This window comes from Falco punctatus (genome assembly GCF_963210335.1).
Source record: "Falco punctatus genome assembly, chromosome: 8".
Classification (NCBI taxonomy): Eukaryota; Metazoa; Chordata; class Aves; order Falconiformes; family Falconidae; genus Falco; species Falco punctatus.
In genome coordinates, this window is record NC_137588.1 from 19,662,905 (window position 1) to 19,681,182 (window position 18,278).

The following is an 18,278-nucleotide window of genomic DNA, read 5'->3' on the forward strand; positions in this document are numbered from 1 at the left end:
CTAGGACTGTGTGTGTGCACACAGTTTTACCTAGCAAGCATTTTTAGGTGTTACTGTTAATACAGACAAATGTGAAATACAAAATATGATGTAATAAGTAGAAGATGAGTTTAAAAATAGCATGTCAAGGTAAAATATTGCCACTGTTTTAAAGTGGTAGTTTAATTGCAAAACATAAAGCGATTATCTAACAAAGTACTTTGCTGAACTGATCTTGCAAACCAGTGCATTTAAAAGAACACAGCAGCTGTCTTGGTAGCCGTCCCCTAACTCCAGCCCAGGGTGCCATTGTCACAACTCAAGTCATTCTTTGCTTCTTGTCCATAGCTGCAGTTCAAGTGCTTGTGGTCATGCCACAATGCATCTTACTGCCATGAAAATAGTGAAACTGTATTAGTTCTTTAAGTCTGCATGAATGAGGATAATACAGAGTTTGGGTGTGTTTGCAAATGCTGAGCCATCCTGAGGGGTGCAACAATTTGTATTAATGGTGCTTGCCCTACATGAACTACATGGTGAAGGGGTAGTCCCTAAACAGCTTACCTAAGTGTGCATAACTTGCGTTGAGGTTTTTAATTCATGAAGTACTGTAATTTCAAATTCAGAAGTTGAGGTTCTTTATGTTTTAAACAAAAAGGTTTATAACAAACTGTTCCTCATGGTATGGTACTTTATAACATCTTTGTCTTTTTCTATCATTAAGAACAGTGTTTCTGTAATGTTAATTAGCTAGTAACTGCTGTTTTCAGTGTGCTTTAATTACTGTATGTTGCTTGATTATATGTTATGAAATAAGGTTATTTTAGATTGTTAAACGGTGAGCTAATATATAACTACTGCTTAAGATGAGGTTTTTCAGATACAGTGGTAGGAATATTAGAAGGAGAAGCTAAAAACGCAGTCTCATTCTTAGTATGTGAAGACAAATTTAAGAATGACCTCCTAGATTTTAAAATTATTATTTATGAGTAATATCTGGTAAAATACCATGAAAATACTTTGAATCACAACTCTGCATAATCATAAAACAGATTGTAAAGGTGTAACTTTTGATTTGTGTATGTGTTACTAACAGGCATCTTTTGCTGACAGTCTAATTGTACAATGTAAGATACTTATTTACTATCACTTAAGAATTTATTAAAAAAATGTTCCTGTTAAATTACATTTAGTAATAGCTACATTACTAGTAGATAAATTACATATATGTAGTTCTGTCTGCACATGTAGGTAAGTATTGCTGCAGTGACAATTGTATTTTTTAATTAGCAAGATGTTTAAATAACTTGGTGCTTATGGGCACTTTCATATTCAGTTTCAGACAGAACAGTGCTAAATAAAAGATTGTGCTTAATGGTTATATTTGGTCAACAGACAAAAAAAAGCTAAGCTTTACAGATGACTTAAAACTTCTGATAACAAATAATTTCATGACCTTCCATATTCTAATAAAAAAGTTGAAAAAAATTTTGAGCAAAATTAAGTGTGTTAAAATGTATCCTGCAACTTCTTTGTCTCCTTTAGTAGGAAGATATTTGCAGTAGTTTTTCTATTGGCTATTGATGTAACTGATCTAACACTGGAAACCACTAAGAATTTTAATATTGTTCGTATATAATTGCTTTAATCTCTGGTCTTTGCAGGAGATGGTGCTTTAAATACTCAAGAGGTTTTTTCCATGGTGTTTCTTTCTCAGATTGCTAGTATAAAGTCCGTATTTGTTTCGGTCGATTGTACATAGAAATAAACAGTTTACATTTTCAGTTGATGCATAACTTTTTCATTTGCTTTACTATGTCTTAAATTCTACCTTCATCTCTAGTTAAGTTTTGTGGTTATGTTCGCATACTTCCCCTCAAAACCTTGAGAAATTCAATGTAAGGCAGCTGTATAGCTCTGATCATGACCTAACTTTGCAAATGGTGCAAAATATATAAAGATAAATCCTGTACCCCCAAGATTTCCATTGTAATTTCTTTTTCAGAAATGTTCTCAAAATGACTTTGCCAAAAATATTAACTCTTAATAAGCCACCAGTCAATAAATCAGTATATTCATGATATTTTATAGTTTTTAAAAAATAAGTTTCTCTTTTTTAAAGAGTTTTTCTTTGAAGTAGAGTAAAAGTACGGCTCAACACTGTTGACAGCTAGAAAGATAAGGTCAGCTGAGGGGGTTGGCTGGCTGTTTTTTTCCTGTGGCCTAATAAAATGTGGCATTTTAAGTGCTTAGAGAGGGTCTCAATTGTGGCTGCTCCTGCAGTTAAATAACTACTTAGGGACACCGAAGATGCATTTTTTCATTCAAAGAAAATAAAACAATTAGGTGTTCCTGCCTCTACAAATATTATAAAATGTAACATACTGGTTATTTTCCCTTGTTTCATATTCTTAGCAGATACTTGGTCTTTGATACAGGTGGGTCCTTCTGTTGTTTCTTTTAAGCTTGATACATTGTACAGCATTTGTTGTTTGAAGTAGCAAAGTCTTACTGTTGTATCACTAAATGGTAATTTATTTTTTTTACTGAACTTGCTGCTGATTCTGTTAAATAAAATTGGTGGCATTTTGTATCAAAAGCTACAAGTCTTCTGGATTCTTTAGTCACCACGTAACTTGTGTTTTTGTAGTTTGTGATTAATCACTGCATTTTGATGCTTTGTACTTTGATGAAAATGTAGTAACAAGAATAAAGTATTTGTAGAGTTAACTGTACAGAGTTGTTTGGGGTGGGGAAGAGGTTTTTTGGTTTTTGGTTTTTTTTTGAGGGGTGGGAATTTGGTGAACCACTATTAGTTATTAGTATCGTAGGCGTAGGCAGTGTATAACTGAGACTTTAAAAACATTTGAATTTAACTTGTATTTAAGGTTGATAAATATTAATGAATCAACCTGTGCTTTAGGTGAAAAGATTTTCAAATTTAAAGCTTTTTGTGCCCCTGACGGGATTATTTCAGTGATTGACTGAAACATTTAAGAGAAGAAAAATGTTTCTTTAAACAGAGGAGGTTGAGTTGGGAATTGGCAACAGAGGGGAAAAAAAACCTTTAAGCCCCCTCTGATTATGATTGTCATGAAACTGAGTTTTGCTTCAAGATTTTAACCAATGATATGTTTTTATAGTTTAATTAGTGTTTATTTTCTCACACATTACTGATTTGGATTTCTTAGAAGATGCCTATAACAAACTGGATCCATCAATAAGTAACTCATTTACAGCATTATTGTACTGAGTCGCGAGAAGTTTAATTGCAGTTTGCTTACATAATTTTTCTTGACAGCTGTTGAAAATAATGTGGTAGAATTGGATTTATACTGACTTTTAGGAAGCAGATATTTGTTCAAAAGCAGTCAGGGAGTGCAAAGATCCATGCCAATATTCAGAATTCATATTTCCCTTGAATGGAAGGTTGTGATAAAATGGTACATGGTGTGTTTTCATTGCCTGTTGAAAGACTTTCATGCAGTTAAAATAAGCATTTTGATGGTGGTTGAATTAAGAGTTTTTGTCAGTCTCTTCTCATCATGGATGATTAGACTAAAACGTCTGCTTGTCTTGACTTGAGATCACCACAGCTTCAGATAACATGCTTTGTGATTGAAGGTTGAAATATTTTGAATTCTAATAGGCTGCCAGATGAATTGCTTGAAATAGACTGTAAAATTTCAAGGCTTCCTTTTCCATCTGCTGTGAAAAGAACCATTGGGAATGGTTGAGCTTGATGATCATAGAATTACGGGATGGTGATTCTAAAACCCTCAAAGGGAAGTTGCTATGGAGATCTAGTTCCAAACTGTGAAATGATTCACCTCTGAAAGGCTTCAGGGTCTGAGAAGCTGAACACATCATTGTTCAGGTGGTCATTGGTTAGGAAATTGCTGGTGCCTGTGTAATCAGCACTCCTGTGGTAGTTAACGATCTAAAAAGGTTTGTTCTGAATGATGTGGGACAACAGCAATGTGCATAAGATGGCTTCTCTCAATCATAGTTTGCTCAGCCTGGCGCTTGTAAAAATACAGTGAGCTAAATGGCAGAGAAATGAACTGCTTCATTGAGGAAGTCTTTTAAAAACAAAATTCTTTTCTGTGATGGATTTGACATCTAAAGTAAAAGGAGAAGAACTGTTTCAGCTTAAAAAGCTGTGGTTAGATGTTGCAAAAGTATCACATTTATATATTTATTTTGCAAGGAACAGGATGGCGGGGCTGTGTATTTGTATTTGCTCACAGGCTAAAGGAACAATACTTTTGGAAATGAAGATTTCTACCCAGTCACACCTCGGGAACTTAATGAAGTAGCCTCGATATGTTCATATTGCTGCCCTTGCCCCCCTTCCCCAGTTTTAGGGCCTACCAGACACTGCTTTGACAGTGATGGAAAAACCCCACTCTGTATATTCAGTATTCAAATTAATCAAAGCAGATGTTTTCTTTCTTAGTTTCTAACTTACTTGTATGTTTTCAGGATGGGGAAAGGGAATAAATGGGAAATGTTTGCATACATGCATAAAGCAATGTATTTTGTCAACTATTGCTAAATTTTGCTAGCAGATTCTTAAATTACTTGGAAACTTCAACATAGATACAAGTATTTAATTAAAATTTATATTATTATTTACTTTTTCAAGGAAGGCAGAAGGCACTTGCTAAGCGTACAAGCAGTTACTGTCTATAGCTGTTTGTGCCTAATTCCACATAAAACATTTTCTTGACCATATGAGATTCAGATAAAGAAGGTTTTTTTATTATTTCTTGCATATCTTGTATATCACCTTTGTCACAATCCCTCATCATAATCTGTTAATGGGATTTAGTAAAGAAGCCAGCAGTGGCTACTAGATGGTGCCAGATAGTTACAGAACACAACTGACATGTTCCATGATGTAGTTGCCATTGAAGTAGAATGCTTGTAGAAAGGAAGCAAATCCCTGAGTGTTAGGGATTACTTTACTGAAGTAATGTACAAAATAGTGAGTTCTTTGCTTCCCATGTGAAGATCAGCCAATCTATAGCAAGTAATATACTTAGTTTTCTTTTGGGATGCTGTGATGCTGTTCTGAGATTTATAAGGAAGAGGAAGGGACTAATATGCAAAGTGAAATGTTAGTATTGAGTTTTACCTGATTAATTGTTACATTAAGGTTTGCACAGGAAATATTGCAAACTTTTATAATCATGTCTAGCATCTCAAATAAGATGCAAATTATGTATTACCTTTTGTTTTCAGTATTTAAGGTGCTGTTCTAAAAAGATCATTTGATACTTCCTGTGATTCCAAGCCTGTACCATTATGTGAAGTCTGAAGAACTGTGACATCACCTTTAATTTGGTGAAAAGTAATCTTTGCATGTGAAAAGTCATGTATGAAGAGCAAACTGTCTTAACCAGCTAATGATTTATTATTATTATTATTAACAGGATTTCTATTAATAGTAACCAATAGGCAGCACTTAAAAATCTTGAATTGATTTGCAAATTATGTATCTGGATGAACTGTATTGCTACTTTGCATTAACTTCATGTATTATGTCATGAATGTGGGCCAGAATGTCCAAAAGGAAGGTTGTATATGAGGCATATTTTTTATAAGGTGTTACTGAGAGGCTTTTTGCCTTTGTTTTCAAGGATATTTTATTCACTTAGCAACAGAGCAATTAATTACAAACTTATGTAGAGCATATGCATACATAAGGGCACAGATCAAACAATTTTTGCTTATTAAAGTCTTTTTCAACTCTCACATTTGTTACATGTTGACTGGTCTTTCCTGAAGTATATTACTTGAGTAACATTACAAGTATGTTTACTCCTCCTCACCTCCATTGTGCAGTAAAAGAGGTCCTCAAAGGAGAAACATTCAGATATGGAGAATAAAGTTCTTAACATGTGATGAGCTGAGTTTACAAGTCCTTATACATAACCTTCTTCTAAAAACTTGGTTACTCTTTTTCTAAGCAGTGACTGATCTGTAAACATATGTTCCCCCCCCCCCCCCCCCCCGCAAAGTTCCATGATCCTTTTTTATAACAATTTTGTCAGGCACTGCAAGAAGTTTGACAGTCTTGCAGCACTCTTGTTTTATTGGAACAACAATGTAATTTTGAGTTTCAGAATATTTGAGAGCTGCTTAGATACCTACTGATCTCTTGTAGCTGAAAACTTGTTATTACTGAGTTTTGTCTAGGTATTTTGTATAGCTTAAGACATTGCTTTAAATGTTTTTGAAGAGAAGTTGCCTTACTGAAACAATTTTACACCCTTCACTGTGGGTTCTAGGAGGGCTGTGGTTTTGCATTCTATGCTGAACTGAACTGTTCATTCTTTGTACATTATTTTACAAAGACTAGTAACCCTCCAAAGTGTTGAAGAATGCAGAACAGAGAGTTGAGCTGGCTCTGCACAGGAGCCAAGTTGGGCTCAGGGAGTTTAATGGCTTGAACTTTGTTGCAGCATTAGGTATCCAAAGTGGTTCGGTAGGAGTACATTTGTGGTAACTGCTATGCAGTGCTAAGCCAGATGTGACAAAAACTTCAGGGTTCAAATGTTGGAGTTTTTTTATATTTCTGCATCTTTGGTGTAGTCAGTCTGTGACCCAGATAAATGGTTTGTGAATAATTAAAATGTTTCCTGTATATCTGGTCAGTCAAGGCCAGGTAGAATTGCCCTTAGGGTTTCTGCTGATGGCTGCTAGATGCTATTAGTGATCTGTGTAAATGTATTGTCTTAAAAACACAGTTATTGTTCGTTATTACATTTTGTTATGGTGAATTTTGGGGAGTTCAGTTAAGACTGACACCATAGAGCTTGGCACTGAGTATTCCTGAAGACAAGACCTTGGTGACTGACATTCAGAAAGAAAGGGTGAAATGCATCATGGTGATGTTGGAAGTAATATGAATACACAGTTGTACATATAGGTATATTTCTACTTCCCAAATGATTTCTGCTTAGGAACCATGTTTCTGTACAGTGTAGATGCCATCAGATTGCAAATGCATGCGTTCCAGTCTGAGTTTGAGTAGGAACATTGTCTTTGGTGAACAGTCTGGGTATGTGGTACATGCCTGTTAGAAGTTATCTGCTGATCTTTGTGGCGAGACCTTCCTGAGTGCATATCCTTTATGCAGGCAGTGCTGCCTTGGGGCTGCTCACCAGGGAGGATGATACTGTGGAGACTTTCCCTTGTTCCTGTTTGCTTCACTTTTCACAACTGAAACTCACAAGGGAAGGTTTTCAGTCATTAGAACAGAAAGTGACATAAAGCAGAGTGTGGCTGAGCTCAGGTTGACGAGGGCAAATGTTCGCATTCTTCAGTGTTTTTGGCTTTTGGATGTTTTGCAGTGGTTCTGGCTAGGTTCCAAATGCCCCTTCTTCTTCCAATTAGCACAGCTGTATTTAGGAAAAGTCTGAACAGAGAGGCTAGTTTTTCTTAGGGAATTTGTATTTTAAACAATTTCTGTGGTATGTCAGCCATCTCAAAAAGTACTACATAAAGTGCTGCCCTTCCTAGTGTCTTCTAATAGCGAGTCCATGCAAATTACCATGTGCTGTGATCCTGGGTCGGTGTGTTGCGAGAAGAGTAACCAAGGAGTTTGTCCCAAGCACTATTTGGTGGGCAGGGCTGTGATAGTATTTCAAATGTATGATCAAGGGCAGTCAGAGTGAACCCTCTGCAAATGGAGGCATGAAGGGCTCAAAGATTTATTCTTTCAGCTGTCAAATAATGTCCTTTACCCAGTGTGACCAACTTGATAGCAAATCTCAGCAGGTAGAAGGTTTTGCCTGTGGAGTGTTGACTACATCCCAGTGGTGCTAGGATGAAAGAGCAATAGCAAGTAAACACATTTTACATCTGAAAGAAATCACTAATATTTGCCAGACAGACTCAAGGGTAAGGGCTCTGGAACAGGATTTTACAGATGAGCTCATTGGAGTGACTGTCTTGGTAACAACTTTTCTCTGTTAAACCTGCTTCCACCAGGAAGAGAATCACGGTTTCTTCTGCTGACTTACTGTCTTAAAGTGAATTGCTTTGCCTCTGTGTTTCGTGGGGAGGTTATAATTCTCATCTCTGACCTTGTACGGTACTTGCTTGACGAGTACTTTTATGCAAATATAAATTCTTTGTATGCTCAAGAAGTTGATGCTACAGTCATTTAGAATCCTGTATTGCTGCTCCATGCTCTCATTGTGTGTGCTGGTGCAGAAATAGACTTGCCCTTTTTTGTCAAATACTCCCAATAGATTTGATACTGAAAGGACTGCCATTCAGCTGCTGGTTCAGACTTTTGGGGAGGGGTGCTTGATTTGTGCTCTCTTGACTGGTGCAGTATTAGGGCTCAGTGGGTAAATGTAGCTGCTTATCTTTTATATAGGTAAGTAATGAATGTGAGTCCTAATACTGCACCAGTCAAGAGAGCCCGAAGCAGCTGCTATTACCGTCCTGAGCCTGTACAGCCATATGGTACGCATAAACTGTAACGTTGTGTTCAAGGTAATTAATGCTGCAACTAATATTCTGAACTGTTTTTCTGTTGCTAAAAATCAGCAAAACTTGAGAATAAAAACAAGTGTGTTTAATGGGAATTAAAACCTTTTCTTATATTTCTACGATGCAGGTACAAAAATAATTATTGCCACAGTGACTGCTTGCATTCTAAATAAATTTGTACATATTATTGAGAAAAAAATCTAGTTAACTTTAAAATATGTAAGTTTTCTTGTCATTTAGGGTTCTGTGAAGCTGATCATCAAGAGGGTTGCAAATCATTGGCGGTTTCTATTTTCAGAGTTCCACATCCCAGAGTAATTTGCTTTAATTTCACCCAATTTAACCTATACTTCACACCATCACCATTCAGCTTTAATAGCTATGTTCTATGCATAAGAAAAGCAGATAAATGTCCACAATTAGACTGCAAGTGATTACAACTAGTTAGGGCTTTATGAAGACAAAACTTAAAGGGCTGTAGCACAAAACAAAGCCACAAAAGATGTCTGAAAAAATTCTTTCTTCTGAAGTCAAGGTTTACTACAGCATTTTATTTAATGTTTTTTGTACTTGATTTTGCTTATGTTGAAGATGTAGGCAGGTGCATCTTCTTCAACTGAAAATTACTCTGCTTAAAGAATATTAGGTTTGTGTTACAGGTGATTAATTTCACTTGAAATTAGCTTGCAAGGGAAAACATGCTAAACCTACTTTATTTGTTGGTTCTTTGTTAACACGTGCTACATTCAAGAAGCTGTAAAATGTTGACTCTGACAGTATTTTTGCCCTTCTAATCATGAGTATGCATAGTAAAATGTGCCATCATCAAAGTTTAATACATTCTATATAATGCTAAATGTACTTGTACTTCAGTCAGAAATTGCGGTATCTTTTACCATTTAAACCTTTATAATACTGATGATAGCATGTCAAGCCAGTCTAAGTACAGATATTATTTACGATTTAATGTTTTTTGACACTTGTGGTCTTGTTTCATTTGATAGTTCAGAAAAATACCCTGCTTCTAGCCCCCCTACCCAAGTTACCCTATTTTATTTCTTTTTGTTCTCCCCCCCATTCCCACCCCAGTAAGTGGACAGATAGATATTATTGCTCATTTATATCAGGGCTTATAACAGGGTACGTATGTGTATTGCGATGTGCCATATCAATCTGTGACGAGCAGCTCTTTTTGATAATAGTCATTGAACGTATGCTGGAGAGGAAGTGCAAGCATCAATTATTCTCTAGGTCTGGTTTTTGGTGGTGTTATTAAACATTCTCTTATAGCTTATTGACAAAAAAAGGCTGGTCATTACCCTAAATACCGATGGGAGTTTCAGCCTGTGTTGCGGTTCAGATTCTGATCAAATTTTAAATATCCCTCTTAATTACAGCATAGCATATACCAATGCAGTTGCTTAGCTTTTGTAAATGAATACAAGATGCTGAAATGCTGTTATGTGGAGCTTAATGTTAGCCAAGTATTTTGTTCTGTTTTACTTTAAGGATAAAGATTATTAAAGAAATGAAGTGACTGATATATCAAATATAAATTAATATCGAAGGTGCTAATTAATTTCCATAATTGCAATTATGAGCAGAATAAAATAAATCTAGTAGTATTATTTTGATTCGGTTTTTATCATCTTGGTGGGAGCTTGGACCAGCGAGAAACAATAAAGTTTAGGCTATAGGCAGCTTCGTTTTTGTGTCAAACTAGTTTTATATGCTATATCATAAAACTTTCAGCCCAATCAGCAACTACATTTAAATACTGCAAATTGTGGCAGCAAAACAATAATTCTGCTGATTAGCCCCTTTCCATTTCTTGTAAGTGAACTGTTTATGCTGTTGAGTACCTTTTGAAAAAAGAAAAAGCCAAAACAGCCTTGATTAGTCAAGGAGTAATTGGATGACTTGATTTTAGCAAGAGAATGAATTGGTTGATGATAGCCTGTAACTAAGTGTAGTGGTTCTGTTCAGATGAATACATAACATACAGTCATCAGATCTTGACAGGTATAACATAAGCAATGCAAAAATCTCTGGAGGCTGAGAGGTAAATTTTGTCAGAGAATTTTGAAGCTGATTCTTGAAAGAAATGGCAAGAAATGTGCATGCCATTAGATGATACCATTTAAAACGTGGCATTTGTTACTGCTGTGCTGTATACATATTTAGCTGCTATTACTTTTGCTTGTGAAGAAAAGATGCAGTCCATGTGTCCCGATTGCCATTAAGACCTGACAGATGGACAGTTGGTCCCTGCTTTTCCTCTGGGGAAAAAACAGAGTCAGGTTTCACATCTTCCCAGCCAAGTCATTCAGCTTTCTGGATCTTTTTTGCCTAGTATCACTTGAAAGCAAAGTGTGGAACCATCTATCATCATGTTACTACTTTAATGCTACTTCTAAAATATTTTTGGGCTCACCACACTTGGACCCAATCAGCCCAGATAAAGTGCTCAGCTGAAGACAAGTTCTTCCCAGAAACTGAGGAATCCTTTAGGTTTGGCCCTGCTGGCAGCAGCAGGAGGAGCTGGATGTGACAGTGATCATTTTGAAACTCCTCATTTCTAGTACCTTCAGATTAAGTCATTACTTTAGGTGCTGTTAGATGGAAAAATGAATTCTGATGCTGTGTTAGACTTTACTATTTTCCTGTCGTTTTAATAACAGTACCTGCATGCCACTGAAACATTATGGGAATTTACCACAGCAGATTTGCTACTTACAGCAAGCTTGATATTTCTAACTCTGTAGTTCTTTGTTCTTTTACACTAAAGAGAGTGGCAGTGGTGTTATCATTCAAGCTAGAGTGCAAATGCATTGGCATTTTCTGTGAGATTTTGGCTTATAGCTAGAATGCTTAAAATATAAACTTACGTTGTTGAATGGATTCAATCCAACTTTCTTTTGACTAACTTCTGATAAAAATATACTTTACCACTGGTGGGATGTGTGAGACACCAGAGAATTATTAATTTTTTAAAAAACAATGAAATTACCGATTAGGGGTTCCCAGTTGACTTTCCTGTATTGCTGTACGCTTAGCTTAGTTTATTGACAAGAAGCAGCTTCTTTGGGGAGTTTCTTGAAGTCTTATGCTGCTGCTTCAAATTCAGCATATTTTGGTGAGTGTTCCTTATTTTCAGCAGCCTGTGTTTCTACATAGTGCTTGATACCAACTACTTACACTACTGCTTATTCAGGGTTCATGGCCTGTGTCCACCTTGTCCATCTTGTTCGTCATACAGGTGTTACACTGTCTTTACTTGGACAGTGATATCATTCTTAGTCACCTATTCATTGTATTTTAAGATAGAGCCTTTAAGCTTTCTATTTTGTTGCTGTGTATGCTGGACAGAAGGAGTTATATCTTCCTAAGAAAAGGGAATTAAAGGCCTTGCTTGACGGAATTTCTCTTGCTAGTAAAGCAAAGGCAGAGAGACATATTAATAAATAGCAATATACTGTTAACGATCTGTATCAGGTAAGAGTTGTAGATTAATATTATAGTTATTGTTTTAATCTTTGTAAGTTGCAAATAATATATGCAATTGCTAGTATGTCCTATTTCTTGAATCAGTTTTACAACTCTATTTTTTTATTACTCCTTGACATTTTTATGTAAGCTGGTGTTTAAACCAGGGACTGGGCAAAATGTTATTCTGATAGTTTAACTTTGTTAATTTCTCACAGTTGTAATTTTTCCAAGAGATTTCATCTCTTGCACAGAGTTCTTGCTTGCTAAGTCTGCATTCAGCTCTGCAGACCAGAACTGAATTCCCTACAATGCATTTTGTGCTAGAGCATCATTACAAAGTAGGCTTGAGGCTGGTGTAGCAGATTGCCCAAGATACATCCCACACAGATACTGAGATGAAGTTATAACTAAGGCTCTTTCCTTGTAGAAGGAGTCTCTCTCCCTTTTCCTTTTCTTCTTCTGTGAGTATCCCCTTGTCTCACTGCTGGCTAGGCTGTCAGTCAGAGGCTGATCTGTTTTAGGTTGATGTCTGAAGTTGGCATTGACAAACCCTGAGCAAGAGATTCACAAATAAAGCTGAATCAATGCCTGTTACTTGTCAAGAAGAGTCTCTCAGTTTATGCCAAAATCTAGACATTAATGCCAGTTTGGCCTTTTGCGTATACAAAATCTTATACCTACTGCTTCCTTATGAACTGTGGCTGTCTCAATGGGAAGAGAATTAAATTTATCTCCTCTAAGTGTGCCTGATAAGGGGGAAAAAAATTTGCCATGATTTAATGGAGTTCCTGTCTATTTAGGAGGGAACTGTATGACCTATGTCAGCACACCCGTTGATAGGTTTTCTCCTTTCCAAGTTAGGAAAACGTACTTTTCCTCTAAATGTAGAACTGAAAATTTAAGCTCAAAATCAAATGTTTTAATGGAATACACAACTAGTGCTCATTTCTTCCATGGGAAGAGTCAAGCAATCCAGTGAGAAGGGGATTGCCTCAAATGAGGAGTCATCAGCTCAATAGAGGGACTCCTTACTTGACCAGGCCAGTTGACCATCACCTGTTAGCAGACATGGGTCTCTTGTCCTCAGTGTCACCTAAATGAGCTGCAGGATGGCTGCTGACGCCGGCATGAGGGTAGCTGGTGGGAGGAGGAGGCTTTAAGATGACTCTGGCAGAATGTTGAAGTGTCGTGTTTAGTGGACTGAGAAGAGAACAGAGGTTCGGTTTTATAGGGGTGGAAAATTACACTGAGTTAATTGATTTTTGGATGAATAAAGAATTTTTTTTTTTTTTTTTGTGAAAAGGATTGGGAAGATGTGAAGAAGTGAAGATAATTGCTGGAGAAGTATTACTGTTGTTGAAGCAAATGGCAAAATATATATGAGCTGTGTTTAGTTATTACTGATTAATTCACCTTACACTTGCTTTTTCAGAAAAACTTCATTCTTACCAAAGACCAAAACAAGGTCTTACAACTTTTTATTTGTATATTGTAAATGTGAGATATTTGTAGCCATGGAGCTTTTCTCCATGACTTCTCCATGTCTTGAACAGTGTGTGTGTGGGTTTTGTTGTTTTTTAATTCATGGACGCCAAATGCAGGAGGCAGATGTAAACCAACTTCAGATGTATTATTTGGATGGTAATGGACATTTTTTTCTTCAGACAAGAAGGAAAGATAAACTTCTTTTTTGGTTGCATAAATACTGATCATGTATTGGGAATGCTGGGTGGATAGACTTATTTGGTCTCTCTGGTGACATCTTCCTACTTTGTTTTCCTCCTTTTAATTTAGTATTTTCCATGTGAATCAGAACAGAACTATTACATTATTTCTAGTATTTGTTCGTCTGAACAGCCCATGTCCGATTGACTTAGGTGCACAGACACGGATTTATGGAAGGCAAAGGCTATGGTATCTCTTCCTTAATTTCCTGGCATTGGTGTGGCTTAGTGTAGTCAGTTTCCGTTTGACAGAGCCGCCCATTCTCCCGGTGTGCCGGCGTCAGAGTTGGGGCTGTTGCTGGGGTGATTTTCCTTGTACCAAGGGAGCTCATGGGTGATCTTTGGAGAGAGACAGCTGATGGGAGGGGGGGGAATGTCTGGTAACCACTGTTTCAAAGACTTAAATAAAATTTAAAGACTAAATAGGTTTTTATGAAAATTATTTTGACACTTAACTGTCAACAACATTTTAAACCTGTGTACCGTGTGTTTTGATGTAAAATCTTTATTGCTAAAATCACAGTTTTCAGTAAGTTAAAAGATGAAGTTTAAGACGTTCATGACAACAAAAAACTCCCAATATTCTGTATGTCAGTTAAGGAACTGTTTGTAGTTTACCTTGTTTCCCATTTTATATTTAGTACAAGAAATGCCTTGGGTTTTTATTTCTTCTGTGTAAAAAATCAGTTGATTTTTATTTTGATGATACTAAAATAAAATTATTTTCATGCTTGATTTCTCAGGCAAATCTTTAATGTTACAGGGTAAGCATGCAAATACTCTAAAAATTGATCCAGGAATAAGTAATAAACTTTTTAATTGTTAATATTTTAATTTTTAAAATATTTATTGATTTGGGGAGGGTGTGTGGATGGGTTTTCTTTGGTGGCTTTTTTTGTGGGTTTTTTTTTTTTCTTTCCCTGATGCTGCTTATCTGGTAATTTAAATCCTAGCTGAATTATGTTGCCAGATTGTCTTCAGAAGGGCATGAAGTCAGCACACATGCTTCAGTAATATCTGGTTGTTTTACCCTTATGTTTCCAGTTGGCAATTTGAAATTATGGCTTCAACTGCACTTTAAATATGTGATAATAGCATGTGTTTCTAATAAGGGCCAGCACCATTTTGTTCAGATAGTGTGAATGGTTGTCACTCATATATGACAAATGCACCTTCATCTGCTTCTTTGATGGCCCCCTAAAAACCATACCCTCAAATCAGGCCGATGAAATTAGCTGCTGTGTAAATTGTGTGTCTGAGTGGTTCATTATCTAATCACCGTCAGAACCACAGTGATAAAGTAGATTGAAACAGGGACGAGGTCTGCCAGATGATTTCAGGCCTTTTTTTCTAAGCCCTGTTTCCCTTGGAAACACTAAGAGTCGTTCAGAACTTCACAATTCTTTGTCTAGTACTTGTTCTTTTCTTAATGCATAAAATTGGTCAGCCAGTGAGGGCTGCCAGGGTGATTTGTAAGGTTTTCTTTCCATTAGTCTTCTAGTCATTACTGTATGTATTAAAATACTCTGCGAAGTTCAATTTAGCTATGTTTGCTTCTGCTAGATTAGATACAGTGGTACCTATATTCAGGGAAGTGCTCTAGCCTGTTCCTATTTAGAAGAAACTCTTAATGATGTGTGAAGTGTGCTCCTGAAATGGCAAGGTGCTGTGCTCTGTACTTACCTGTGTAAAGCTTTAGATTTTGGAACTGATAGGTAAATTAACAGACTAAACCAGTATGATATAAAGTATTGCAGATGACACTGGTAAATGGGTAGTATGACAGACTTTACTTTTTCATTTCAAACTCTTGTGATGCTTAATGATATTTGTAAATATATATTTCTTGTCCTTTTATCTTGATGTGTAATGTAAATGTTCTACTGTTTTAGGAGCATTTGAAGACGACGATATCACTCACGTTGAAGGAAGTGTAGATCCTGTTCGTGACATTGAAATAATACATGAGGAACTTAGACTTAAAGATGAGGAGCTGATCCTGCAGAGTATAGACAAGCTTGAAAAAGTAGCTGTAAGAGGAGGGGACAAGAAATTAAAACCTGAATATGTAAGTATAGGTATATGATCTATAAAAGTTTGGTCATTAATTACTCTCTGTATTGAATTGAAGTTCTTGTATTGTTGGGTTTCGTTACTGATCTCCCACAGGTATAATATGAAACATTACTACTATTTTAATGTATTTTTTAAAGTAATTGTTATTATGGGTTGAAAAATTGTTAGCATGAATTATTTGAATGTTGACAGTGCAAGATTTCATTGATAAAGCTAACTAATTTTTTAATTTAACTTGTTATTTTCTTGTTGACACTGCTTTATATAATTGCCAGTGCTTCATCAAACTTACGTCAGTGTTTAGTTGTAGTTCCAAGTCCAGCCGTCACTTCTGAATTATTCTTGCTGTTAAGTTCTAGTCTGATGTTGCTACTAGTATTTCTGTAGCCACCAAGTGAATATATTTTCTTGGTGTGATTGGAGTTTGTGTCTTATAGCACATGTTAAGTAAAGGCTGCTAGTTGAAATAGTTTTAGAATATTGTGGGAAACTGCTTAAATGAGCTCAGTTATCCCAGGGTAGTAGTGGTCTTCCTTTGTAAATTAGAAATGTGCCATAATTACAAACTTCAAAGTGTATTTTTGTAAATGATCTTTTTACTGCCACTTGACTTTTGAGTCTGCTACACTTTGCCAGTAGTCTAGTTATTAATTTTTCTTTCTTTCATTAATCTTCTATAAATATTTCAGGTGGTATACAAAGTACATTCTCTATTACAGCAGTGTATCAGTGTGGAAGTAGACTATTTATGCTTAACAATTAAGTACTAAAAAATACTCTTTTCTCCCATGGCTTTTTGGATGGCAAGTAGTAAGAAAAACATTGTTATATCAGTGCTGGTGTTTTAGTTTATCAGCACTGAAGTGCAATTAATTTTGTTGGCCCTACCTAGCGCTTGGAAGTAAATAGGAACTGAAAGTGGACATCCCTCTCCAAAATGTTCATGATGCAGTGTTAAAAAGCACTTGTTGGTGAAGAATTAGTCTTTGTCTGGCTTGAAAAGTATTTTATTCTGTGATTGGTCTAAGCCAGAAAAAATAGCTATTGCTGGATGATTTGAAGGCTTTCATGTAAGCCCAGAGAGAGAGAGAGAGAGAGAGAGAGAAGGAGCTATACTTCATTTAAGGTCTTACCTGACATGGGTCAGCTCAGCCCTGGGTACATGTGGGCAGTGATTTTTATCTTTTACAAAAGGTTGCACCCGCTTGGAGGAACAGTGCAGCTTATGCCTACAGTTTCAAATAACATCCACACAATCTTTCACCTTTTAATTCATCTTAAAGAAAGAGGCAAGGAAAAATCCTGTCCGTAGTGAATCCGAAGTAAAATTTAGCCTCAGGCTGAACTTTGGTATGAGGTGATGAAAATGAAGAGTGTTGTGATGCTGTTATGCCCTAGTCTTGGCTGCTCTTGCTTACTTTCTTGTGCGGCTCTCTTTGGAAACAGCTGTGCTTGGCTACTCTAGATGGAGAAATTCTTGTCCAGTTTTTGAGTATGCCTTCATACAAAGTATGAAACCTTTGAGGGTTTCATATCATACTCTGTTCTTCCTGACTAAGGAAGAGGTCAACGCTTTTGTGATTGCAATGAGACATAACTGAAGTATGTTTTAAATAAAAGTCAGAGTAGTCATCATGTAACTTAATGGGTGGTAGGTACAGTTACTGTTGTATGACAGAGCTGCTCTTATTTTTTAACTACAGGAAGTTAGTATGTGTTTGAAAACAGAAAATGTCAGTTTATTCTTAAATCAAGGGAGACAGTAAATAAAAACCTCAAATCTAGAAAAGCAATTTAAATTAATTAAAGAAAACTTTAAAATCTGCATTATTTAATGTCGTGACCCAGCTTCAGTTTCTCATCCTTCTCTTTGTCTCTTCCTTCAGTTTCTTAACTGTTAATTCATCTGTAGTTCACCTGTCAAAATGACTTTGTCATAGTGTGTTTGTAACTTGCTGTGATTCCTTGGGGTTTTTTTATCCTTTCTTTTTGAAGGAAGGTACAGAAAACACCAGATTCTTGAAGTTGTGTTGCTCTGCCAGTTCTGTTCTCAGTAACAGCTGTTACACTTGACCAGTCTCAGCTGAGTTTGTCAGCAACAATAGAGGTTTCAAAGGCATTAAATTCCTTTGTCTCACGGAAAGGGATGGCTGAACAGAGTGGAGAGGCACAAATTAATGTTCCCCTTGAGATAAAGGCTGCACGAAGGAACTACAGTCACTAGGGAATCTCTTCAGGGAAGTGCTGTGGGGCACGTCTGTGAGTCCAGCTGATATTGGACCTTCTTGCTTGTCTTCCTTTGTGACTTATATGCTTGAATTGTAACATAGACAGTAGACCTTTAGTAAATGGACTTTTTAAATGGTAAAAGCCTGAGGAAGCTTTGCCTCGTTACTTTTCCTGGTAAATCAATCCTTATGTCTAGTTGCGCAGTTTCTACAAGCAATTTGTGTAGTTGTAATATTGTAACAGGAATTCTTGGGCTTTTCTAGCCGCTAG

At 36.3% G+C, this 18,278-nt stretch overlaps 1 protein-coding gene across 3 annotated transcripts in view; it reads left to right on the plus strand.

Annotated features, from left to right (window-relative positions):
* Positions 1 to 18,278, plus strand: part of OLA1 (Obg like ATPase 1) — a 101,764-nt gene that overhangs the window by 33,688 nt on the left and 49,798 nt on the right. For all 3 annotated transcript variants that reach the window (XM_080400557.1, XM_080400556.1, XM_080400558.1), the window contains one exon: positions 15,596 to 15,771. In XM_080400557.1, coding sequence (XP_080256683.1) covers positions 15,596 to 15,771 — 176 coding nt within the window. The remainder of the gene's footprint in view (positions 1 to 15,595; positions 15,772 to 18,278) is intronic.